The 26,675-nt window shown below is 40.0% G+C and overlaps 1 protein-coding gene across 1 annotated transcript in view; it reads right to left on the bottom strand.

The window, feature by feature from the left end:
* The window catches only part of PPP2R5A (protein phosphatase 2 regulatory subunit B'alpha), a 92,109-nt gene extending 77,582 nt beyond the window's left edge, over nucleotides 1-14,527 (bottom strand). The window contains exon 1 of the mRNA XM_082832654.1: nucleotides 13,641-14,527. Within this exon, the coding sequence (XP_082688780.1) occupies nucleotides 13,641-13,824 (184 nt within the window). The 5' untranslated portion in view covers nucleotides 13,825-14,527. The remainder of the gene's footprint in view (nucleotides 1-13,640) is intronic.
* Nucleotides 14,528-26,675: the final 12,148 nt, after the last annotated feature.

Below are 26,675 nucleotides of genomic sequence, written 5' to 3'. Positions count from 1 at the left end.
TTCATTGTTAATCCTCTATTTTACATCTAAGAATAGTTTGAAGTACTAGATATCATAATTTGTAACAGAAATAACAGTTTTATAGGTATAATTTTCCTTAAAGAAAAAAGATAACATATTCCCTATTACTGTTGCTCACATACTTGAAATCTAAAGCAGGCTCTCATATAAGATTCGTGCTACAAATTACAGAACAAGCACCGTATCATAGCAACCCAGCAATACCACTACAGTGACACGCTGAGGATGCAATCCAAGATTCTAATTTAAGAAACTGGCACAGAATATAGGACATGCAGCTTTTTTTGGCAATACCCCTAGAACATTAATAACTAAGAGTCTAAAATCAGCTTTTATTTGAAACTTCAGAGGATCAAGCTTTTATAAGGTAACAATGGAAACGTTTATTAACAAATGATTCACAGCACTGTAACTAAATATGACTTAGGTAAGGGTCTATGATTTCATTAAAATTGAAAATGGTGGGAAAAATTGTAGCTATCACATCTTAGGAATTTGAATACATGAACCCTACCAGTTTGATAATGCATTCTAATATACAAATTATACCATTTTAAGAAAACCCCTAGAATACTATCTAAAACTTGAAAAAGCATAAACATTTACATGCTTTACTCAATTACCATTCAAATACAAATACATTCACAACTACTACACTACAAAAGGGTTAAAATATACTGTTCAATTTTTATTTCAAAAAATTATGTTTCCTCTTGTTATCAAAACCACTTTAAAGGGGCTTCCCTGGTGGCGCAGTGGTTGAGAGTCCGCCTGCCGATGCAGGGGACACGGGTTCGTGCCCCAGTCCGGGAAGATCCCACATGCCGCGGAGCGGCTGGGCCCGTGAGCCACGGCCGCTGAGCCTGCGCGTCCGGAGCCTGTGCTCCGCAACTGGAGAGGCCACAACAGTGAGAGGCCTGCGTACTGCAAAAAAAAAAACACTTTAAAGAAGATAAGAACAAGAAATGAAGATGAGCTAGTGGGGCATGTTATATGGATTTCTTGGAATGTAGAACCTTGAGAAGCAGAATACTGAAAAACAGTCTCCTAGAAGAATAAATGGAATATTGTGTCATCTGTTTAATTCAATTTGAATATAAAATCTATTCATTAAATAAAGGTTTTTAGAAGCATCTTTGTTTCATTTGGGACCCTTGGGGAACAAGAAGTGTTTTAAAACAGATCTTTATAGATGGTTTCCATAGCTGTGATGAGGTTCCATCTTGCAGCTAACTCTACCTGCAACTCCTAAGAAACACCTGCTACTGTGTTAGGAAAAGGATTACCTACTTTAACAAGGTGGTTCAAGTCTCTAGGGCAGGGCCTAAGGGCCACAGAACAACCCACCCACTTCCCTCCTCCATCTGACCAGAGACAGGCTTCAGCATGGCGGTGGTGCTGCAAATCCAAGGACCCTGAAATTATATATAAAATATTGTATATGGTATTTTCTGAGATGGTGGATTTCTTTAATCAGATTTTCTAGGAGATCCATGTATAATCTCCCCAAAATTAAACAACAGTACTCTTAGAAGTTATTTCCTCTCCTTTTAACATAAGGAATTTTCATAATCAAGGTTTAAAATGATTTGACTCAGTATTTCCAAAAATAAAGTTTAATCAGAAACAATTCTAGATTTTAATTTTTTTCTTTCAGAAACATGCTATTTATAGTATTCTATTAAAGTGAAAGTAATGGGTTATAGAACAACATACATTATATGATCTCACTAATGGGAAAATATAGGAAGATGTTCAAAATTTTAGAAGTTTCCTCTGCCTGGGGATTTTTACTTTCTATTGACTTGTCTTTAAGAGTGAGTCTGTAAGTTTTTACAAAAATAATAAAGCCATTATACAAGAAATAGGGTAGTTAAGAATATGACATTTCTCACTGCATAGTCTTTAAATGACTTTATTTTAGAAAACCATGAAAACTGAGACTCACTCATGACTCACAGCAAGTACTGTATCCTAAAATAGTCATTCCTATTCCACAGGAGAAGCTACTTTTCTAGATCTTTTTTAAAAAAAAAGAAGTTCTCAAAATATCAAAATATGATTATGTGTAAGCTTATACAGGTGGTTCAAATTAAAAACAGAATTAACAAAATATATGAAATACCAAAATCAGTGCCTGGGTATCTGGTAGCTAAGTAAAACCTGGGTTATTTTTACCTCTCCTACATGAATGATAGAAATTTCCTATGAAGGAAATATGACTGTGAAAATTAAATGCACCTTAAAAGCATTTCATTGTTACATCTGCTATTTTATTTCCACTTTGGATTCAAATTCAGTCACAAATGTATGTAGAAAACTACTTAGAGAGATGACATATTGTCTAATTTCAGTTTTTCTCAGTTTTCAGGAGAATAAAATCAGTAGAGTGATAGATGAATTGGCCCAAATGACTTTTATATCCAAGTCTCAGTTATCTTGCCCCAATTTATTTTCCTCCCTTGAATTGGGAAATAATGATCAGAAAGACAGTGCTATGTTAATGTGGTCATAGTTTAAAAAAAAAAAGTTTTCAAAAACTGTGTGTACATAGCTTGTGTATAGAACAGAGAAGCAAAAATAAGTAGAATCTAATCAGTCTTGATATCCCATAATAATTCCATAATTCCTCAAAGCTGCTAATTACATATCATTATAACTTTAAGTGAGTAGAGACTCCAAATTATAAATCTAGCTCTGACACAAATGTGCTGAGTGATTAAAAGTTCATTTCATCTTGTTTCTCAGTACTCATTCATAAAACAACTGTTCTCCAATTTCTTCTTCAGAAAAACTTTACATTACTTTAAAAAAGGGAAGAATTGTGCTAAAAGGGAGACCTGCAAAGATCAATGAAGCATTTTTATACCAGAAGAATTTAAAAAATAAAGATCCTCTGCTTTACAGGGTCTTAGAAAAACCTACTTTCAGTACCTGCCCAGGACCTAAAAGAAATCATTATCTCTCTTGTAAGGCTCTCAACTACAAATATTTCTCCTTTGCACTGTTAGAAAATAACATGATAATTTTGCTTTAGTGCAGACAATACATATCTTGGTTTCATATTACAGAGGACGAATCAATTGAGAAGATGAAGCTATAAATGACTTGCACAAGAATATAACCTACCTGTTTTGGTTTCTTCATCAACAAAATGCTAAATTTGGGGCTGTATGTAAACTATTACTCAATTATAAATCATTATAAATTTGTGAATTACTGCATGACACAAAACGGTGTTTTTCTTTAAATCAATTTAATAGCATTTGCTTCATTATTTCATTCAATAAATATTAAACCAAGTACTGACTGCCTAAATTCTGGGAAGGAAGATATGGATCTCAGGTCCTGGAGCACTTTACTTATAGTCTAAAGGCAGAAAACAGCCAATTAAGTAACTAACCCTACTCATGAACCTGTCCCAACAAATTCTGTAATCTACCTCACACATATACCAAGGACATCTTGCCACTGCGCAATGTCTTATACACAGACATTCCACTGAATTGGGAATATATAATCCCATTTTGCCCAAAAGACCAAGTGGCCAGCATCCCAAACTATGAACATTTTCTAATAAACAACGTTGAAAATTTTTTTTTTTTTTTTGCAGTACACGGGCCTCTCACCATTGTGGCCTCTCCCGTTGCAGAGCACAGGCTCCGGACGCACAGGCCCAGCAGCCATGGCTCACGGGCCCAGCCGCTCCGCAGCATGTGGGATCTTCCCGGACCGGGGCACCCGTATCCCCTGCATCGGCAGGCAGACTCTCAACCACTGCGCCACCAGGGAAGCCCCGTTGAAAATCTTTTAATGAATGTTTAGAAATCACAGAAATTACCAATAGGCACTCTGTGATTCACAAATCCAAAATTCTATTTGATGTTTATACCTAGGTTTCCAAAAGACATCTCAAACTTAAAACTTAAACTCAAACTTAAAATCTCTAAAATATAACTCTGGATTTTCCCTCTTTATCTGGTTCTTTTTCTAATGTATTCCTTCTCAGTGGTGGTAGACCTATGCAACGCAGCTGTGCAAGCTAAAACACCTGGGAAACATCTTTGGCTCCTACCTTTGCCTGTCCATCTCTCCCAAACAATTCATCAACAAGTCCTAGCTTAGTTATATTGTGAATACATCTCTTTCTCTCCATCTTTACTGCTACCACCCTAGCCCTAGCCACATCATGCCTCATCTAGTCTATTAAAACAACCTCCTAACTGATCCTCCTCCTAAAAATCTTGTTCTGCTACAATCCATTCTCCACCCAGCAGCCAGTGATACATTTTTTTTGTTTTAATTGTCAAGCTTCCTGAAAGAGATGTCCATACTTACTGACTTGGCTTTCCCAATTTCCATTCACTCCTCATTTCTCCTTAGAGAAGTCTGGTTTCAAGTCTATCAATCCTCTGAAACCCCTCTAGAGTCACAAATGTTGCCTGAAGACTACCAAACCCATGGAAACACTTCCATTCTTATTTGACTTGTTAGCAGTTCTTCTCACTGTTACTAGCCTCACCCCACTCCCAATTAAAAACATATTTTCTTCCCTTGGCTGCCTTGTCTCTACTCTCTCCTGTCTTCCACTCAAGCTGCTGCTCCTTCTTCTTTGATCATCATCTAAATGATGGTATTCCTTGCCCTCTTCTCATTCTATATACATTTTCAGTAAGCAGTTGCATCTCTTCAAATGCCACCTTTAATCTAAAGCTCCTAAATTCTTATTATTAGCACAGATTTTTCTACTTAGCTCCAGACCCAAATATCTAATTTCCTACTAGACTCTTCACTTCTATTTCCACAGGCACTTCAACCTGTCCCACAGACAACCTGTCCCTGTCTTCTCCCACATCAGATCTTCCACACTTTTTCCCTTTCAGTAAATTGCTACCATACATCTAGTTGCACAAGTTAGAAATGTATCATCATTGATTTTTCCCTCTCACCAAGTCCCCCTGTGATACCACCTATCCCCACTTAGATAAGGCCACCATCATCTCTTGCCTGGATTACTGTGCCAGCATTAACTAGTATTCTTCACTCTCATCTCCCAATATACTCTTCACACAACTGTCAGGAATAAGTGCAGGACATGGCATCAAGGCTGTTACCTAGACACTAATTGTCGCTCCAGTCTCTTCTCTAGCCAGTTCCCTATTATAATATTCTTTATCACGGCCACATATATTGCTGGCAGTTCCCAACATACGCTATGCTCACCTACCTCTGGGGTTGCCCATACTGTCCTTTAGGTGGACCTCTTAGAACCCATGTGTCTTGGTCTAACACGTCTGGCCTTTCAGGTCTCAGCTTACCTGTCACCTTCTCCAGGAAGCTTTCCCTGATCTCTCTCCTCACATACCAAAACTGAGTTGGGTCCCACACACTCCCCTAGGCTTTCACTGCTTACTCTTATCACAGCACTTGTCTCTAATTGAAACCACCGGCTTACATGTCTATATTTATCCCACCAGATTCTAAGCCCCTAAAGACGTTTAATTTTGAAAGAAAAAGCATTCATCATTTTATTCACTTTACTGAGTAAAAGTTTTAATCTCTACAATGGTTCACCTAAAATTTAAGCACTATGAACATCAAAGAGGAAAATATTTCTGTACTAGACTTTGAAAGCAAAGTACGTATCTAGTTTCACAGCAGGCAAACAAAATCTTCTTCCTCTGGCTAATTATAAGAAGAACAGTAGTACAAGTTAAAAAAAAAAAAGCAGGGGCTTCCCTGGTGGCGCAGTGGTTGGGAGTCCGCCTGCCGATGCAGGGGACACGGGTTTGTGCCCCCGTCCGGGGGGATCCCGCAGGCCGCGGAGCAGCTGGGCCCGTGAGCCATGGCTGCTGAGCCTGCACGTCCAGACCCTGTGCTCCGCAACGGGAGAGGCCACAACAGTGAGAGGCCCGCGTACCACAAAAAAAAAAAAAAGCAAATATATATTCCTATAGAAATTATATTTTATTTTACTTATGACTTCAACAGATGTTTATCTTTAGAAAAGTCTGTTTGGAAAATTATGTTTTAAAAAAACACCCAGTTTTGCTAAATCAAAATTCAGAGCTTATGACAAAAACTGTCTCATCCTTTTGACTTTATCAATTTAGAGGCACAGGATCAACCATGAGTTAAAATAATCATCATCTTCTGGTAACAGCTATAATTCTAGAATATCCGTTATCAATGAGTGTGAATCAAAGGCAAATCCAATTAAAAAGAGAAAATGTATCATTTTTAAAGCTATATTTAATATTTTATTATCCTGTACTACAAGTTAAGCCCAGTCATCAAAAAATTCTAGTTTCTTACACCTAACATCTTTTTAACTATCGTTTATGCAGTTTCCTCACTAAGCAAAATCTGAGAGAGTATCTAAGAGCTTAAAAACCCTGTACTTCTTCTCCCTACCTTAAAGAAAGCTTTTCTGATGAAATGACAAGATAGCTATTTATTTAGAACAAGAGTGAAACTCATTCCCAATGAAAGCTAAACCAGAATGACTTCTGAGGTCCCATTCAGCACTGGAAGGCTCAACTAGATATAACATCACAATAATGTTACAGTAAATGCAATTAGCATCACCATTCCAGTAGGAGGAGTGAGTTCCCAAGAAATCCCTTGCCTTCAGTATCCAAGTTAGAAATAGGTTCTCTGAATTTTATAATGTGAACCTATCATATTTGGCAAACTACAAAAAAAAAAAAATCCTAATAGATTTCTTTAAGAAATCTGATCAAAATTGCAGGATTTCTAAAATTCACCATTACACGAAAAAACCACATAAACAAATTCCTTCAAGGAAAAGTTCAAAAATATATATAAAAAGTGGTTTGAAACTGCTCATTAGTGAATATCCTGCCCAGACAAGCAGAGCTTATTTCACATAAACCTAGCCTGTCATGTAAAACTCTTTCAGTAAAGCATTTAGGTTCCCTATCACATAATAATGCACTGAAAGTAATTATATATTTAAAATCTGTTCCTTTCATCTCCTTCAAGGACATCCTTATAAATAAAGACTGAGCCTCAAATTTAGAAATTACTGGAAACTAGTTATTTCAGTTTACCCGATATTTACATAGTTGTCCACATCTGGAAGTCAACCCAGTATTACTTTTCCACACAGACCTTACACAATACTTTTCCTAGAAATAAATCTATCAATAATGTTACACGTCACTTAAACCAGTCACTGGCAAAGCACAAATACAGCAGCAAACAATCCTTTGTTTCAAACCTACATTTACTATTTATTATCATGGTACTGAAAACCCAAAATTCATAACTTTGAATCAGATTTAGGCACAAATATATTAAAACAAAACACAAAACAGAAGAGAACCCATCTGCTGGTAGATAGCACAGACCACCACTGAAGGAAGCATAATCAATAACGGGGGATGTGTGTAGAGGGAGGGCCAACAGGTAATTTCTTAATCAAAACAGTGACTCCGCCTACATGACCACACTTATTATGCACAGAACACCGTATTTGGTACTATAATAGGATATGAAAACACAGATAACTTCTGCTTTCACAAAAATTTTACCATCTCATTCTGGAGAGAGAACATCACTTCATAACTGACACTGACTCAGCACAACAAATCAACAAATACAGGTATCATTCAAACTGGTTAGCAGAAAGGCCAAAGACAAAAAGTTATGGAATATAAGTGGCCCCAGGTCCTTGCTGCCCTACCTTCAGTAAAAAACTGTGGTCAAGATTAAGATGATAGATGTAAAAACACTCTGACGAAAAACATTTCTTTTTCCTTTTTCTTTTTCTTTCTAAAATGCCCTGTTTATTCTGCAAAAATCTGGAATACTTCACAAATCTGTGTGTCATCCTTGGGCAGGAATCATGCTAATCTTCAATAGTTTCAGTTTTAGTATTATGTGCTGCCAAAGCAACCACAAGAAAAACATTACTTGATGCTAAATAAATATAAGGCATGACCAAAAACAGTTATGATCAACAATATCTCATCTGTTCAACATCTAATAGTCAACATATACACTAGTAATATTAGTTCTAAATCTTCAAGAGGCAGAACAATGCTGTGAACATACAGCAAATATCAGCTTTACATTCCAAATTGGTTGGGATTATCATGCTACCCTGAATGATGAGATTAAAACTAGGCGAACTGCTATCATATGTTCTCATTTTTACTTGACAGCTCAGCCACAGCTCTGAAAATCACAGAGAGAAAAAAAAACACGTGACCACCTTGTATCAAAGGATAATAGCTGATTTTTAATTATGATAACTACAGTAAAATCCAATAGAATCAACTCATCACACCTAAAACTCCAGAATCCAAGAGCACTATCCCCTTCAGGAAAGTAGCTGATTAGCCATAGGGGGCAGCAAAGTTAAGAGAGTGAAAAGTAAATAGCACGAGGTGAAGTGAGGGCAGGAAATGTTAATAGGCTGGGTAATGAGCCGCTAGTATCCAGAGAAAAGGACAAAGTCTCAATTAATGAATTAAATCAATAGACAGATAATGCCAAACCAGTGATTCTCAACCCTGGCTGCATATCAGAATCATCCTGGGAGCTTTCAAAAATACAAATGCCTGCATCCTACCTTAGACCAATTTATTTAGAATCACTTGAGGGTAGGACCCAGGCACTGATGTTTTTTAAAACTCTCTAAGTGCACAGCCAGGGTTGAGAACACTGCTAAACACATAAAATTAAAATAAGGTAGTTTATATCCCCAGCTTTTTACAATTTAAAAAGTTAAAATTGTAAAAACACACAATCTATTATTTCCCAAATGTATGATTTTTGTTGATAAACCTGTCTTTGTCATCCAAAGAGAGGCAATACCTCATTAAAGACTAATTCATTTTTGTGATTTTAGCAGGGGAAAATATTATTCTTACAAGTAAAAATGATTAAACTGAAGGTCAAAGGGGTTAAACAACTAGCCCAAAGCAACTGTGACTCATCAATGATACAGGAAGACAGTTTAAGTGTACTATTTACAGGATGGTACTCTATCCCAGTGATCACACTATTTTACTTAAATACATTTTACTGGATTCTCACTTTACAGGCACTTCATAAAAGGATCCAAAATTCAATTAAGAATCAGAGGAGGTAATAACATTGGGGGAAAAAGAAATTTGACCCTAAATAGGAATTCTGAAGATGTTAAATTAGACTTAAATGGAAGTTTTTCCTTCATGTGAAGGCCAGCAACAGACACTATATTAATTTCTCTAGAAGTATATCCTTAAAAAGTTTTTAAAAATTTAAAAGTAAGTCTACCAGAAGAAATATAATATTACTTCCAGAAGACAGTCCTAAAATAGGTAAAATGTTATATCCCTTTGTAAACAAACATTTTTAACATATTCAGATGAATTTCAACTCTCCTTTATTGCCACCCCAATTACTAAAACGGGTTTTGGGATTAGATGGAATGAAATTAATTTTGAAAAAAATCTATAAACCTTAAAAGTTCAGTCAGTAGTGTCCCTCACCAGCACAAAAAAGTTAAGTTAGTTATGAAATTTCAAATTGTGTCGTTGTTCTTGTTCCAGATACCCTAAAAGACCACATACATCAAGAAAAACAAAATTTTTTTTTTCCCTATAGGTAAGCAAAGCACTTCAAATGAGCACCACTGTTACTGGACTCAATACCTCCAGTGGGACCCAGCTTCTAAGAATATACCAACCAAGAAACTGAGGAAACTTGGTAAGTTCTTTACCTCATCTGAAGGGGACTTCAATCTCAAAGCCAGTTTCATTCTGTTCTTTGCCATTTACTGGCTGTCTCCCATAAGAAATGCACATCTATACAATTCTACTGGTTAATTCAATTTCTCTGCTTGATAAAAAACTTCTAACTACAACTTTCAATATTTTAAATAGTCACTCTACCCTATTTCCACATCCACACTTATGCTGATGTTACAGCTTCACCTCATTTCACATAAATCATATGTGAAAACTGATTATAAACAAATTATACATTAAGTACACTAGCAAAGTTTACTATTTATGTGAATCCTTCATTTAGAAAATACCTTTGATCTGGATTTTCAAATATCAAACAGAATGGGAACTAACATTCTTTGCCTATTTTTAGGCACTAATTACATTATTTCACTTAATCCGCTAAATCCTGGGGACATAGAAGGTATTATCCCCATTTTAGAGATAAGGAAAGCAACTCACAAAGATTAAAATTTTACCTTTGACCCAGGGCTGACCCCAATGACCCAACTCTATGATACTGCTCAAATTTCACAAAGCAGGATAACAGCAAAAATACTGAAATCATTTAACCTGGGTACCGGTGTCAGGTGCAACACCATCCAGATTAAGTAATCACAGGCCTGAAACTAAGCTGTTTAAGCCTCAGCTTTCTCATCTGCGAATAATACTGGTCTTGCACAGAGTTGCTGGGATAACACAATGAAATATAATTTTTGTAAAAATACATTGAGCTACGGATTGTCACAATATTACCTTAGGTGTGAAAAAGCAAGGGCTATCGGGGATTAGATGTTACACAACTTTGGACTATTTCACTTATTATGAGCAATACTGTTTTTATAATTTAAAAATATAAATAAAAGTGTAAAATAATTTGTAAATGCTAAATGTTATATAACTGTATGGCATCTACTATTTTACCAAACCAATCCTTCTAGAGACTTACACAAAAAAGGCTAAACAGACTGAAAAGCTTCCAATTAACTGATTTTTTTTTTAAGTTAAAAGTCTCCTAACTGTTGGTTACCAGAGGAAAAGTTTAAGGTAGAAAAATTAAGTACTATACTAATGAAAATTTAAATACAGAAAAAAATGATTGACAGAATGTTCCTACCTTTATTTTCTAATACCTAGTTCTCAGAGGAACTTACAGAATTAACATAAGAAATTTCAAGTATTTTGGAAAAAAAAAAAATTTTTAAGCTATAAAATATAAGGCAGTTAAGTTTGATGACCCACATAACAGTTTCTCATTTTTAAAACATCCTTTTAACAAGGCTTGTTTTTTAAATACTTTCTGTAATAAAACAGAATTTTCTCTGAACATTTTCCCCATTAAAATCCTGCAACCCACTTACTAAATTATTTCACATGAATAACTTCTTATAGATTAAAAAGTGGGATTATTTTGTTACTCTTTACCCATAGCATGCTTTAAGGAAAATAGCTGGCACCTTTCCAGTTTAGATTCATGTGGACAAAGTGTAACGTAAGCAGGTTGGCATAAACACTTAAAAGATTTTGGATGGCCACAGACATTGAATCACTCCACAGCAAGATTATATTTCAGAGCAGGAAGAAAAATTCTCTTTCATACATGTATTACAGGGCTTTCCACTGGTTTTTGTTAAGGCCACAAATGGAAAAAACTACTACTGACAGAAAAAGCACTCAACGTTGTGGTATCAAAGACACTGCCAAAGTACCAAATGAAGCAACTGAATTTTTAAAAAACCACTTTTCAAGCATTTTGGCATCTGGAGTACAAGTAGTTTTTCCTAGTGGGTAATCTAAGTAAGAATCTTATTCTTCAATTAAATTTACATAAATTTATCCTGAATACGTAACTTTGCTTATAAAGAATACTATATTTTCATGTAAAACATATAGAATAAAACTAAAGTTCCAATTTTATTTTTTTCTCTACTAGTGAGCAAAATACTATAAATAAAACATTCAATGACACCTTCAACTTGTTGAACTATACACCGTGAAACCTGGATGAATACTGACTCTGCATATTTTTGCTAGGCTTTTAAAAACAAAATATATTAAAACTGCATCTCCTGGCTTGAAGCAACCATATATCTAATATTCAATTATTTTTATTAAATATAAGTAAATATTATATTAAAAAAGACAATATAAGGAACATCTTACTAAAAAGCAAATTAAAGAAACATGAAAGAAAAACACTAGCACCAAACCTTCAAACTGCAAAAACAATTTGCCAATTTAATGAAAAAAAATTAAAAAGGTAAAAATATGTTTTAGTTAAGTTTAAAATTTTAAATTCATGAATAGTAGTTCAATGTCCTAATAGGTAAGATGATATTCTTTTATAGCTATGACATCACTCAAGTATTAGTCTTGGCAATGCCTACTACCATTGTGGTCTACCATTGACTATGCTATGTAAATTTTCACAATTTTTGTATGCTAAATAGCAAATGATAAATGCAGTACCACAGGCTACACATCTTAAATAAAACCTTCTTTCAAAAGTCAGTTTGATTCTGGCTCTGGGATGTCTTTAATTTAGAAGCACCCCAAGAGGCAGGGCAGTGTAGGATCTGAATGGGGTTCCAGAGCTATTGCAGGTCAACTGTGATTTGATCTGGGGTTTTCTTTAGACTCTTAGCCAAACTAAGGCTGGATTCATAGGCCCAAAGACAAATCAGAACCAGACTGGCCTTAAAGGGGATGCTGGAGCTTTTTCAAACTGATAGAAAAACCTGCTGAACATTTATCTATTTCAGTATGAACTTTTCATTTCCTGGCCTTGCAAAACAGATGATCTAGATTTCTATCAGGTTTCTTTTGTCGAAAAAAAATTTCGAATGTTTAGTACCATTATCATCTTGTTCCATGATGATGCCTATCTCATAAAAAGCAAAGACATTAAAATTACAAAATTAAAAGGTAGTAATCCACAAAGAATAAACCAAAACACCAGGAACCAATTTCTTTCTTTCTTTCTTTCTTTCTTTTTTTAATCCTCTAAACCTAGTGGGAAAAAGGAGTGAGCCAAAAGGAGTGCCAAGTTCTCCTGCAAGGCATTGACACGGATACCAATCTGAATTACTGTACAAAGTCCCTGGAATCACTGCTTGGCGAACTAAGTTCCCATTCCATTGCAAAGCGACACTATCTATCCCTTAACACCTCTCCAAGTTTACCGTGTGTATCTTCTAAGACGATAAAGTATTTTAAGTCTTTCTATTCTTTGGGCTACAGGGAACATTTAAATCTAATGACCCAGTAAGTAAGACACTACACTGGTCAGATTTTTTAGGCTTTTTCTTTATAGATAAATCTAAAGGCCAGGTAACTCCTAACCACTGTGTGCATTAGGATTCGTGGTCTGTAAGACTCTTAGGAACCATCAATGGGAAGGAAAGTTAGGGAGAGAGTGCGTACAGGCGCTTTATAATTGGAAAAGTAAAGGATTGGCTAAGAGTGGCCGAAAAGAGGAGGCAGGTCTCAGAAAGGGAAGGTCGGAACGTAAGACAGGTTGTTAAAGCAAGATGGGGACGGGCAAGGCTCGGGGAAGAAGAGTGGAGCACTCTACCCCTCGGACCGCAAGAGGAGAGCTCCAGTCGCAAGGGCAGGTAAAAGAGCGCGCAGGTGGGGAGGGGTGCCGACCTCCTCCAAGACCGGAAGAGCTGAGGTGAACCCAGAAGTGAGAAAAGCAAGGCTCTTAACAGCAAACCTGTTTGAATCAAAGGGGGTGGGAGGACGCCAAGGAAGCATGGGGAACGCGACTCGCACACTCCGAGCGCCAGCTGGGCAGAAGAAACCCCCAGAAAGAAATGACTCTGGCGGCGCGGAGGCGAGCCCCCACGTTCCTCCCCGGGCTGCGCCCTCGGAGGTTACCTTTGAGCTGGGGCAAGGGGTGCAGCTCCGGCTGGCTGCCCTGGCTGCGGAACTGCGACGAGCCCTGCGAGCGCTTCTGCCTCTGCGCTTTGCGCACCGATTTCCGGGTGAAGCCGTCCACTTTCTCCGAGGCCGAGATGGCGGCGCTGGCAGCCCCCGCCGGCGGCGGCGACGACGACGACATCACCACGGCCCTGGTGCTTGGCAGCTCCGGCTGCTGCTTGCACGGAACGGGCAGCAGCAGGAGGAGGAGGCGGGGGAGAGGCGCCGAGAGCTCGCGCCCCTCCGCCCCGTTCCCCCGGCCGCACTGCCCTCCCGCTCCCGGGCGCCGCCGAGCTTCTCCTCGCCGCCCACCGACGCCTCACGGCCACATCTCAGTGCCGGAGGTTCCTGGTCCCCGACGCGCGGCGAGCTCCCGGGGCTGACGGAGGCGAGGGCGGGGGTAGTGGGGGGGTGAAGAAGTTGTTGACTCCGAGTTCGGAGGGCTGGTGGACGGGAGCCCGAAGTTTAGACAACTGAGGCGAGGACGCTGGGGTGCGGACGTCGAACGCGCCTCTCGTCCCTGCAGCCTGGGTCGCCAGCCGGCCGGCCCGCCAGCACCTCAGTGGCCGCAGCTAGCGCAGCCCGCCCTGCCTGGAGCCTCCTCCCGAGGCGCTGCCATCGCGGGTCCCCTCCGAGCCGCTGTCGCCACCGCCGCGGTGTCCGCTCTTCCCTGTCAGCGCCGACCCCTCATCTCCCGGGGCGGTGAACCGCCGCCCCGGCCCTGGGCGCGCACACACACTCGCTCCTCGAAGCGCCGAGCAGTCCGAACCCCCTCCCCCACGCGCCCTTCCGCAGCCCACAGAGAACCCCTGGCGGGCGACCGCTACAACTTGAGAAGGTGCTGGGTAGAGGCAAGGGGGGAGTGTGAGTGCGTGTGCGCGCGCGCGCTAGGGCGCGCGGCCAGGGGGAGGGACCGCGCGGGGGATGGGGAGGGAGGAGATTGACTGACAACTTCCGCGGGGTCCCGCCAGCCTCTCGGAGGCCCGGGAAAGAGTAGGGGGTGGGAAAGCACGCCAGCTCCCTCAGCCAATCGCAGGGCTAAGCGGCAGCAACGGGGTGAAGCTTGGCCTCCTGCAAGGACTATCAAACTGGGAGGTTAGGCAGAGGAATGGGGCGTGGTTGTATGATGGACCTTGGCTACAGCCAATCGTTAGTGAGGATGACAAGCGGAGTGCCACTCTCACGTCACAACAGTGTAACTAACTCTCTAATGATTGAGGGGAGGTGCTCCTCCAGCAGCGATCAGCTTTGCACGCCTGCGCGACAGCTCCAGGCTATAATTGCGCTCCTGACAGCCTATGAGAAGACCGGGAAACTAGAGGAGGGAGTTTAGAGAACAAAATAGACTGTGCCCATCCTTCCCTCCCCTCTCTACTGGCCAATGAGGAACTGAAGCGACTGGTGGAGAGCTTGAGGGCTGGAGCGCGAAAGAGCGCCAGGTGTTACATCACTGAAAACGGGTGGAGCAAAGGCCTGGTAGGGGTGGAACAAGCAGTGTGATCGATGGCTGAAGTAGTCCCACGGAGGAAGACGAGGAAATGAACTTGTCCAATCAGAGCGAGGTGCTGGCCTCTGTGGGCGGGCCTTGGAGCCTCGCCTGCCCTAAGCCGCGCACTTGGAAGTTAACGGGATAAATTTATAGCTCTCTGGTGGCCCTAGCACTGCACTTCCTGAGAGCTGTTCTAGCGCGAGTTTGGGCAGTCTGGCGTACACTACTGAAAAGAGTTTCCCAGATCCACACCCTGCAGGAAGAGATTTATCATTTCCAATTTAGTATCCTACTAATTTTCACTCTTCTTCAGCCGGAGGCCTTCAGCTGCTCCAACAGGAAGAGTACAAATTGGCTGATCTGTGGTTTGTGGATTTGAGGGCTTGCCATTTACTCTTACTGGGATCCCCTGTAGATTCCATCCAGATTTTAAACTTTTTAAGGACAGGGACTACTGGTCATCTTAGTTTCTTTGTGTGGCGCTTTCTGTATAATGATGCTTAATAAAAATAAGTGAGCTGAACAGTCTGTCTTCTCTGCAGCTTGGCGGACCCCAATCTCCATTTCTCTTCCACGAGCCCCAGACCTCTTCCTTTCGACAAAATTAAAATGGTTGCCATATATTTAAGCAAAACTATCTGATGCATATGTACCGAAGATGCCAACTTTGGGTAGGAAGTTGGATTCCAGATCTAAAACCAAACACTACTTTAAAATACTTCCTTCCTTACATTCACTGAGTGGTGAAATCGTACACAAGCCTCCTAGTCAAGGAGGTTCAAACCTCAGCAGCGTCTTTGACACCTTCCTCATCAAATCAAGTTCCAGATCGTGTTGAATCTACCTTCACAAACGTTCAAACCAAGCCTTCCTTACAATTTGCACAACCAACCCACCAAATATAGTTCAGGGCTTTCAAAGTCACTGCCAGATCAGTCTTTTTAAATGCCAAATTTTCTCATTGGCATGTGTGAAGAACCATCCAGTACCTACAGAATAAAGTCCCAATTCCAGGCTCTTCTCAATCTAACTCGTGGCTGTCTTTCCAGGCATAAATCGTGCCATGTCCCTACACAAACTCTTTTTCAATATAGACACATCATTCTACACACTGATACCCTAAAAGTATAGTGCTTCCTTGACCCTCAGCTCCAACATCTTGAAATAATCCACTTTTTTCCCCATCTTGTTGAGACCTAACTGTTTTTTCTAACCCTAGCTCAACCCCTATCTTTTATGAAGCCATTCATGATAATCTGGCCAAAAGGGATGCCTTTCTTCTTTACATTCCTATAGCATTTATTATCTATAACACTCACAGGGTCTGTCATCATATAATGTCAGAGATGGCAGGCACTCTGCTCTTTCTCCCCTGGAAGTCTGTAAACACTAAGAGAGCAAGAACTCAGTTATTTTATACCTATGTATCTTTTACTGAACAAAGGATAGATATGCAGTATGTAACAGTCTAATTTTTAGTTCTCAAGAACAAGGTTTCTGAAAGCATGATCATTGGATCGCCTGCATCAAAATCCTCTGAGGTGCTTACTTAAAATGCAGATTCCTGGACCTGACCCCAGACACACAGAATCAGAACCTACGTGAAAAACACTGAGAAATCTACTTTTAATAAGCTCCCTAGGTCATACTTATGCACACAAAAGTTTGAAACTACTATTATCTAGTCACCTGGATTTTATTTAGAATAGATTATAAATGTCTAAAAGTCAAGGGTAGTACTATTTATAATAAAGAGCATTTACATAGGATAAGAAGGGGAAATAAATAGCAGAGCACACCAATAAAGCTAAAATTCATACTGGAATATGATAGATAATAAATAATGGAAAATAGAGACCAAATAGAATAGACAGAAAATAGATACTAGAAACAAATTATTGGGAGGCTTGGAACCAGCAAAACTGTCAGGGCTTTCTGAAACAGCCTCTTGGAGAAGAATTTTGAGAAAAATTCTAAATAAAGAGTGACTTAAAGCCTAAGAAGAGAGAAGGATGGCATTCCATGTTGAAGTCACCAGACATTTCGGGGGAGATGGAGAATACAATAGCCAAAGAATCAAAAGGCCTGACTTCATTAATTATCAATAGTTTGGGCCTGTCGAGTCACTCACCCTCTCTGAGTCTTAGTTTCCACATTTGTTTATCAGAAAAAAATAAGTAACCAGCCTTCTTTACAATGTTGACATGAGTTTTAAATGTGATACGTAAAACAAAGCACTTGGGAAAGTGAATATTTTGCACATGATAATTTTATAGACATATGTATTTATTGAACATTTATTTTCCATGTACTATCTTAAGTAAATAAGGTATCTGGGTCCTAAATAGAGATTTGTTCACTAATAATCATCTAACAGAAAACTGCAATCTCAGTGCTGATCTGTATGTAACTCTGACACAGGAAGAGTGTCAAGGATGATTCCATGCTGTATCACTCCTGCCTTTTCCCATATGTGAAGACCCATATGTGATTCAGAGGTCAAGGCTTCATCACTGCAAATTCTTTGGTTTACTTTATCCCCACATGACTTGAATTCCTTAGTCCATAAGCATAAATATGCTTAGTGATCTCATTCTTTTATTCACAATACCTAGCTTGCTGGGGAAAATAAGTAATTCGTGAGACAACAATATCCACAAAGCAAAATCACAGTCTTTTAATGGTTTAAAGAGTGCATCCGAGGGGGGAAAAAATTCCAGCACTTCTGATGGCTGAGCATATTATTTATGCTTTCAATTTCAAGAATAATAGAAGAAATTTTTTTTTAAAGAGTGCATCAGGGAGAGTATTCTTTTCAAATCACTGTGAAATTCTCTAAAGCATGTCCAAGTAAAGTTTCGGCTGTCAACGTTCTCTTTCCTTAAGAGCCATAATACCCAAACTGCGCTCCAACAGAACACCAAACAAATGTGTTTTATCTGCAGAATCAAATAGTAGTGGTCCTTTCCAAATTTACAAAAATATAATAAAATAAAATTTCTTCCTTACATCTTTCTTCAAAGTTTGACTCTTTTCTATTGTTTTACTATACTGGAATCTAAATCAAGATAGTATCTGATTTATCATAAAAATTTTAATTTTTAATATGTCACTCCTTTTTATTTAAATACATTCAAATTATGTAAAATTCAGAAAGAATGAAAGGGTAACAGGAAAAGTCTCACTCCCATTTCTGTCTCCCAAAATCCAGGTCCCCTCCTGGGAGGGAATCAATGCTATCAGATTCTTATATGTGCTTCCAGAGATAAAATAGGTTTACTCTCTTAAGATTTAATAAATTCACATTTTTAGATGTTCCACCAAAAGCTACATGATTTATAGTTATTTCATCACCTGAAGAAGTTTGAAAAGCACTGCTCTATCCATCAATGAACTTTCCAGAGTTCTTACAGGTTTATTCATAGCTATTCATTCATTCATTATTTTATTCATTAATTCATCATGTAACAGATATTTATATATACATGCTATGCATCAACAAAATATGAAAGTTGAAGGGACCTTAGATGCTAATCAGGTCAAGTTGGTACCTGACCCCAGGTAGACCAAGAAGGTCCTCCTTCAAACTGATCCAAATTGGAAAGTCCTTTTTTTTTTTCCATATCTTACAGGAGACTTTTGTTTCCATGTACAATGAGATCTCCTGACCAATAACTTACTATGCAAGTTGTCAAAGCTTATAGGCACTTGGTTCATAAACTAAACTCAGCGCTTTTCTAGATTTTTTTCAGGGACTTTAATTCTGTGTTGTCTTTCTGGCCACTGTTCAAGCACAAGTACACATTGAGATGATTGGAATTCCTGCAATTTTCAGGAAGGGTCCTTTGTTAACAGCACAAGATCCGTAGTCATGGTTTTCAATTGCTGCCATTTTTGCTTTTAATTATAAATTGCTTACAGTTAAGCTTGTCATTATTAAATCAGTTTGTTGCTGGCTATTACACAGGCTATTGTCTTGGTCAATCAAGAACTTAGACTAGGTCAGTAGTCTGGCGGTAGAGATGGTTAGATCGGAGACTTTTTTTAGAGGAGGATTACATAGGACTTGCAGAAGGATTGAATGTGAGCTCTTGGTACAGCAGAGGTATTATTAATCCCCCCAAAACATGCTGGTACACTTATACTTTATGATTATCTCTGAATCCTTTATCTGTAGCTGTGAGATCTTTTGCCACATCTTAAGTGGGCTGCAATCATAAATGTTCAATAACCCCTGGTGTGCCCAATCCTATCTTTATACTAGATGAGGAACCAGGATATAGTTTGAAGGGGCTCAGCTCATGCCGTATTCTCTTGTCCTTGCAGAGTGGGATTTAAAAGACTGATACTGGCGAACTCTCCACTCTTTAATTCAACTGCAAGTATTTTTCAAGTGCCTTCTATGTGCCAGGCAATATGCCAGACACTAGGAATGAAGAGAGAAATAAAGCATGGACCTTACAATTTAGTGAGGATAGACAGCATGACAAATCAAAGACTATACCCTAAATGTTTCCTACGGTGTTGTGTAAACATAGTGGAAAGAAGAGCAAATTTGGTTTGTGAAGAGAGAGTCAGAGAAAATTTAACAGAAAACGTAATGCTTGAAGTGAGCCTTGAAACAAAATGAAGTTTTCATATGTATAAGAACAACAACAGAAAAGAATACTTGCCATTCAAGAAACTAATTTCCCACATTTCTTCATCACTAAAAAGATTTCCAGGGAATTCCCTGGTGGTCTGCCATGGCCCGGGTTCAATTCCTGGTTGGGGAACTGAAATCCGGCAAGACGCGTGGCCAAAAAAAAAAAAAAAAAAAAAAAAAAAGATTTCCATATCTCAGTCAATGAATTTACTTATTTCACACAATATGTTACCAAAAAAAAAAGAAAAAATTCCATTGCAACAGAAGAATATATTTTGCCGCACCTTGTCCGAATTTGACCTGGAGGTGAACGGGCAAAGAAAAGCAAAGATTAAATTCAACACAGGACTGCTCTCTGGGTATATATTGAGGAGCAGTGATTACAAAACCACTGTATGGCTCCTTAATGTTCCACTCATATGCAGATTTTATATAAACCTATAAGTGGTCTTCCTCTTTCATCTGCCTGGAGGAAGCATGTAGTAAGCTTTGAAGCAGTCCCTGTCTTAAAATACCTAGCGGCTGCATGCCAGCAATACGTTCTCTCTTATTGGCTTGTTATTTTGGCTCAAACTTGCAGAAAATAATTAATTTGAAAATCTAAGAAATTGACCCTGTATCTTCAATATCAGGAGGTGTTTATGCTTTGAAGAAGCAATGCTAGTAGTACTATGGGATTTTCAGGAATTATTGAACTGGAAATTCTCCAGTGTTTTCAGATCCTAAGCTTTGACTTCTATACCAGAGGATACAGTTTTTTTAAAAAAACTGTGTGTGTCTCTGGGTGTGTATATATAATCATCACCATAAATTTAACACCTACTGTGTACTAAGCATTATTCATATAAAGAATCTGGCAAAAAGAGATCAAACAAGATTCTCTATTAAAGTCCCTCTCATCTGTGTGACACGCCTCTCTATTCCCCTGGGAGTTTGGTCCCAGTGACTTCTGTCATGTCCAGGAGCAATTTTTTGTATTCTAGCATCTCTGGGGTCCTCTATTCTTTTCTTGTAAAAATCAGTGAAAATTCAAGCTCTCTTTATTCATTCTGTACAAAGACATTCACCAAAAATGAAATTGAATGGATTGGACTGTCACTGCCATAAGATGCCCAGCGCTTTAAAATTTTTGTATATGTAGAGCTCTGAAGTCCTGTTACTTAGAAGGAAAATGAGATTATCAAGAGATATAATGGTGCCCAATGTTTCCTATTCATTCACTCAAAAAATATTCATTAATCTCCTATAACATGCCTGGTTCATTTCAGGTGATTGATGAATAGCCATGAGTGACACAAGGCTGACTGCATGGAGCTCACCATCAGTGGGGAGAGCTCACATCAATTAAAATTCAACTATGGAAAAAAAGCAGGGAATATGCACCAGAGGAAACATGGTATTATTGCACACATGTATGGACAAACCAGGAGGCTTGGTCATGCTATGGACCAAACAAGCACCATCACCAATTTATGAGGCCTGTTATGAACACGGCCCATGGCTAACCATTGTGGTCTTGACCCTAAGGGAGCACGAACTCTAGGGGAAGAGATGAGGCATCAGCCCAGGGAAAGATAACTTCTCATTCAGGACAGTATTTGATGAGAGATAAGACAACAAAGTCCAAGGGAGTTCACAGGTGATGCTCGTACTGAGGTGGAAGACATGGGATTTTAGCTGGATCCAGAGGATTGGGAATAATTAACTAAGTAAAGAAAAGTAGACGTGTTAGGGGAGAGCACCATCCAGCTACTTACTACACATCTCTCCAGCACAAAGTGTCCAGCTTATTATGCCCACCCCCTCCTCCCCCACTACTTGGTATTGCCGCCCACCAGTCAGTGAAGGAAGGGTGTGAAGGCACACGGGTGGGGAAGTACAGGCATGTACGGGGGTGTTAGATGTCTTTCCTAGAGAAGGTGATTTCTGGAGGGGTAGTGGGAGACAAAGCTGGAAAAGGTGCACTCGTCATTCAACAAACATTCAATGCTTATTATAGGCTATTTTCTGTTCTAGTTTCTGGGGATAGAAAAAAACAACAACAGGTTTTTCCCTCAGAGAGTCTGGAAAGGAAAGTAAAATGAAAACATAAAAACAAAAAAACCCACAAACCACCATAGACAGTATAATAAGTGCTGTGTCAAAGGTAAGCACAGAGGAAGAAGGCAGAATCTATGGGGTGGGGAGCAAGATAGCCTTTCTGGAGGAAGAGGTTCTAGATTTGAGAATTGAAGAACATAAGGAGTTAGTCAGGACTTTCCCAGTGGCGCAGTGGTTAAGAAGCCGCCTGCCAATGCAGGGGACACGGGTTCAAACCCTGGTCCGGGAAGATCCCACATGCCACGGAGCAACTAAGCCTGTGTGCCACAACTACTGAGCCTGTGCTCTAGAGCCTGCGAGCCACAACTACTGAGCCTGCGTGCTACAACTACTGAAGCCCGTGTGCCTAGAGCCTGTGCTCCACAACAAGAGAAGCCACCACAATGAGAAGCCCACGCACCGCAGTGAAGAGTAGCCCCCGCTCGCCGCAACTAGAGAAAACCCCTATGCAGCAAAAAAGATCCAATGTAGCCAAAAATAAATAAATAAAATTTAAAAAAGGAGTTAGTCAGGAAAACCCAGAAAGGGGAATTTATTCCAAGAAGCATGAAGGAGATGTTTAAGGTACAGAGCCCTGAGAGAAGGGGATACATCAGGAAGGTGAAGGGAGTTTGGTATGAAAACTTTGAGGTAGCAGCAGACAAAGAAGATGGTATCAGATTATGGAGTGTCTGTAAGTTTGGACTTTATGCTGAGGTCAGTAGGGAGACGCCAAAGCACGTTTGAATGGAAGATGTCACGTGGAAAGCAGTGTTTTAAGAGTGCTGGGTGGGGAAAGTGGAAGCCAGCAAGATTAGCTGGAGGTGAGGATAGGTGTCCAGGAGGACTTGACTGAGTGGTGCTGAGCAGTGTGTGTCAGCACCTGTGGAGCTCTTCTAAGCTATACGGTATTTTGAAAAAATTCCCAAGTGACAATCTAGACCCCCCACCCCCCATCCCCATCCCCCATTCCTTGATGATCACTGACTTAAACTAAAAATGGCCCTGGAAATAGATATGAAAGACATTACAAAGGAAACACCCGAGAGATTTGATGAATGGGGGGTGGCAAGTCAAAGGGAAGAATTACAAAGGGTGCCAAGGTTTTGAACTGGGGGCCTTTAACCAAAAGGTTCAAAAGCTAAGCCAGTTTTCTTCTGTGGGAGGGAGACGAAATGAGTGCCAGAGGAAGGAAGGAAAGGGGAAGCAAAGATGACTCTGAGGTTAGACATGTCGAGTTAATAGTTCTTTAAGGTCATTGAGGCGGAGAGCTGGATCTTTATTTTTAAAAAGAGGTGATGACATGTTGTATATTAATTTGGGGAAAGATGAAGACTAGACTGGGCTAACAGCCTGGAGTAGGCCAGAGCAAAGAAGGAAATTACACAAACAACACAAGCCTCTTTTTTCCTCTTTAAGGAGAAAAAAATCATGACAGAAACAAATGGGCAAAAGATGTGTAGCCTGTCATGCGTCTCGGCGGTCTCCGGTGCCAAACGCGCAGTAGGACTGCACAGGAGAGAAGCAGGTCCCAGCCACTTGTACCTGCTGTGGCAGAGGGTCAGGGATCAGGAATGAGGCAGCCCTTGCTATTCACAAATAGGGCTCAGTGACGCCTCTGGACACACCATCTCTCACACACACAGACACACAGACACTGTCCTTAATTCCTAACCACCATCCTAATCACAAAACTATGACAAAATCTCTTTATCATACCTTTACAGAGAAAGAAATCTATCTACCAACTGAGGATCTCTTTCCAGCTTGAAGCAAAGCCTGTGTAAGGTTTCCAGCTTCTCCAGTCTCTTGAATGGCTAAGACCTCTTCTTGCCCTAAGGAGCTCAGTCCCACTCCTTCACACTGAATTAGTGATTGTATTTCAGCTTACTGAGGGTCAAGGATATGGGATAGGACTGGAGAATGACCATAACCTTGTGAGGATGCAATTCCAGTCCTTGCACATGTTAGACTCCATATTTCAACATGAATTCTTTGAGTACTGGTTTTCTTCAGAGAGAAAGAGCTCTATCAATTCAATGATTTACAGCACTGTCTCCTCCTATGGGCTAGGAGGTGCTAGGGAAACAAAAATGAGGGAGACATAGCTTTTGCTTCTTTGGAGTTTACGCTTTCATGGGGAAGAAAGGTCCAATGCACGGAGAATCAGCCATGGAGGGATGTACAGACAAAATGCAATTAGAATTAAAGGAGGAAAAATAACATCCTGGCGGGGAGGTGAAGGAAACATGACAGGGAGGAGCAGGACATTTAAAACTGACCTTGAGGGCTTCCCTGGTGGCACAGTGGTTGGGAGTCCGTCTGCCGATGCAGGGGACGCGGGTTCGTGCCTCGGTCCGGAAAGATCCCACATGCCGCGGAGCGGCTGGGCCCATGAGCCATGGCCGCTGAGCCTGCGCGTCCGGAGCCTGTGCTCCGCAACGGGAGAGGCCACAACAGCGAGAGGCCCGCGTACCGCAAAGAAAAAAACAAACAAAAAAAAACTGACCTTGAAAAACGCACAGAATTTCAATGGGTAGATATGTAGAGGAAAAGGGGAGGACATTCTGTTAAAGGGAAGCATAAGCAAAGTTGCTGAAATGTATGGCATATTCGAGAACAGCAGCTAGTTTAGTCTGGCTGGAGTATAGAGTAACAGGAGATAAAGCTGGAACATAGGTTGGGGGCCTAGTGTAGAGTACTTTGAATGGCAGGGTGAGAAGCTATTGAAGACTTAGGAGCCGGCAGCGACTGATCAAACCTGGATGTAAGAGGATTACTCCTCCAGCTATTAACTCAGGGAATAAACGGGATGGAGGCTACAGGTAGAGAGAAATTTTGACCATGTTGAGTCTAACATTTCTGTGGACTCTCCAAATGAAGATGCTCATTAAAGCTTGGGATGAGGGTCTGTCTGTGTTCAGGATGGTTAAGGTCTTTATAGCCTGAGTTTTTTCATCTGTAAAACAAGGACAAAAAAACTTACTTTGAGGATGTTTGGGGAATTAGACATAATTCTTTGAAAAACACTAACCACAGTGCCTGACTAATACTAGGCATGTGGGACAGATCCTGGTGATGGTACTTGTGGTGGTAGTAGCATCAGTAGTAGTTGCACTGTCAGTTCTTCCTTGTAACCCTTTTTTCTCCCCAGAATTCTGCCACGAGTTCAAGAAATAAAACCAAAGGGCAAACCCTTGCTGTAGCCAGAATTGCCCCTCCCCTGAGATGACCAAGGCTGTGTATTCGGTCAAGCAATTGTACTGGCTCCTTTGTCCCTTAAGGTAACCACTCTACTGGGAGACCTCTTAGCCCCTGGTAAATAGAGTTCTGTTGAGTGTCTGTTTTTTCTGCTGTGTCCAAACACTGCAGCTCAGAAAAGCTATAACCCTGAATGAATGAGTAGAGCTTAAAGACATGTAAAATGCTATTGTTTAGGGGTATAGAGAGAGTATATATGTAGTGATATATACAAACACTCATGCCATATCTATCTATGTATCTATCTATATTCCTAAATAATAAATAGCATTATATTCATGAGAATTAAAAACATCAAAATCAGAAGCTTCTTACTTCCTGGAAGGAGGATAGGAATGGGGGCACAATTGGGAGGGTTACAGTGAGGGTTATACCTATATCTGTAATGCTTTATCTATACATCCTTTTTGCTGGATATTGGGTGTTTATATTATTCTCCATACAGTATGTACATAGTAAATAATATATTTATATATATGTATTTTTTAATTTCAGAGTGAACAAAGTAGGGTCTCTGTATTTTGAAAATGGTGAGATTGAGTTGATACTTGGGCACTTACGAAAGAGGAAATCCAGACATGGAGAGAATCCTTTGCAACATGCGTTAGATCCAGCCAGCAGACAGACTGCCACCCTTCATGCACCAGAGTAAGGATCCCCCAAAAGGAGCTAGATGGAAGAAAAAGAGCCTTAAGCACCACTCTAGACGTCCACCCACAGGAAAAGTGACACTGACGTAGCACCAGCGGAGTAAAAACTAGAAGAACAGATGGGTTGTTAAAACAAAAACAAGGGAAATGGAATTCCTTAGATCCCTGGGGAGAAAGGAAGTAATAGGCTGTCAGTGACATCAGGGAGGAAAGTTAGAAGACAGTTTGACTTGTACAGAAAAATATTTTTATTGACTTAAGCAAGAGCAATTTTAGCAGTGCAAAAAGAAATCATGAGGAAGAAATTTGCGCTTCCAGACATGAAAATCAACTGAAACTGGATTTCCCCTGTCACAGTAAACAAGAAGTTTGGGCAAAAATGCGTGAAATAATTGTTTTCATCCTACAACACACAGCGCAGGGTTGTGATTCCTGGGAGAAGAGAAACAAATGAAGTGATATGTACAATATTCCTAGCTTTCTTCTTAGAGGCACTTTCCAGATCACAAGAAGGGGGGATCCAAGCAGACAAAACAGTCATGCTAAAATGTGGGCAAAAAGATCAGAGTTTGGGCAGGCTGAGGTGGCGGTAATTTTTGAGGCAGAGTACCAGAGAAGAGGGAGGTATACAGAGAAAGAAATGTTGAGTGCCCTTGAGTCTTAAACTGAGTACTATGCTGCATAAGGTATAACTCTATGAGACTCATGAAAGAGAACCCTTAGATTGCTAAAAGTTAAACAAATTCCTGAGCTGAGCTGGGCAACACTCAAGTTCCAACCAGGCAGAATGGAGAGACCTTGTTGAATTCTTGTGGCTTTTAGAAGAGACCCTAGAGGGAGCATGCCTATGTAGTAGGGCTAAACTAGCC

Source organism: Leucopleurus acutus (assembly GCF_964270905.1).
Source record: "Leucopleurus acutus genome assembly, chromosome: 2".
NCBI classification, from domain to species: domain Eukaryota; kingdom Metazoa; phylum Chordata; class Mammalia; order Artiodactyla; family Delphinidae; genus Leucopleurus; species Leucopleurus acutus.
Note: the sequence above shows the minus strand (reverse complement) of the source record. Positions and strands in the feature narration are given on the sequence as shown.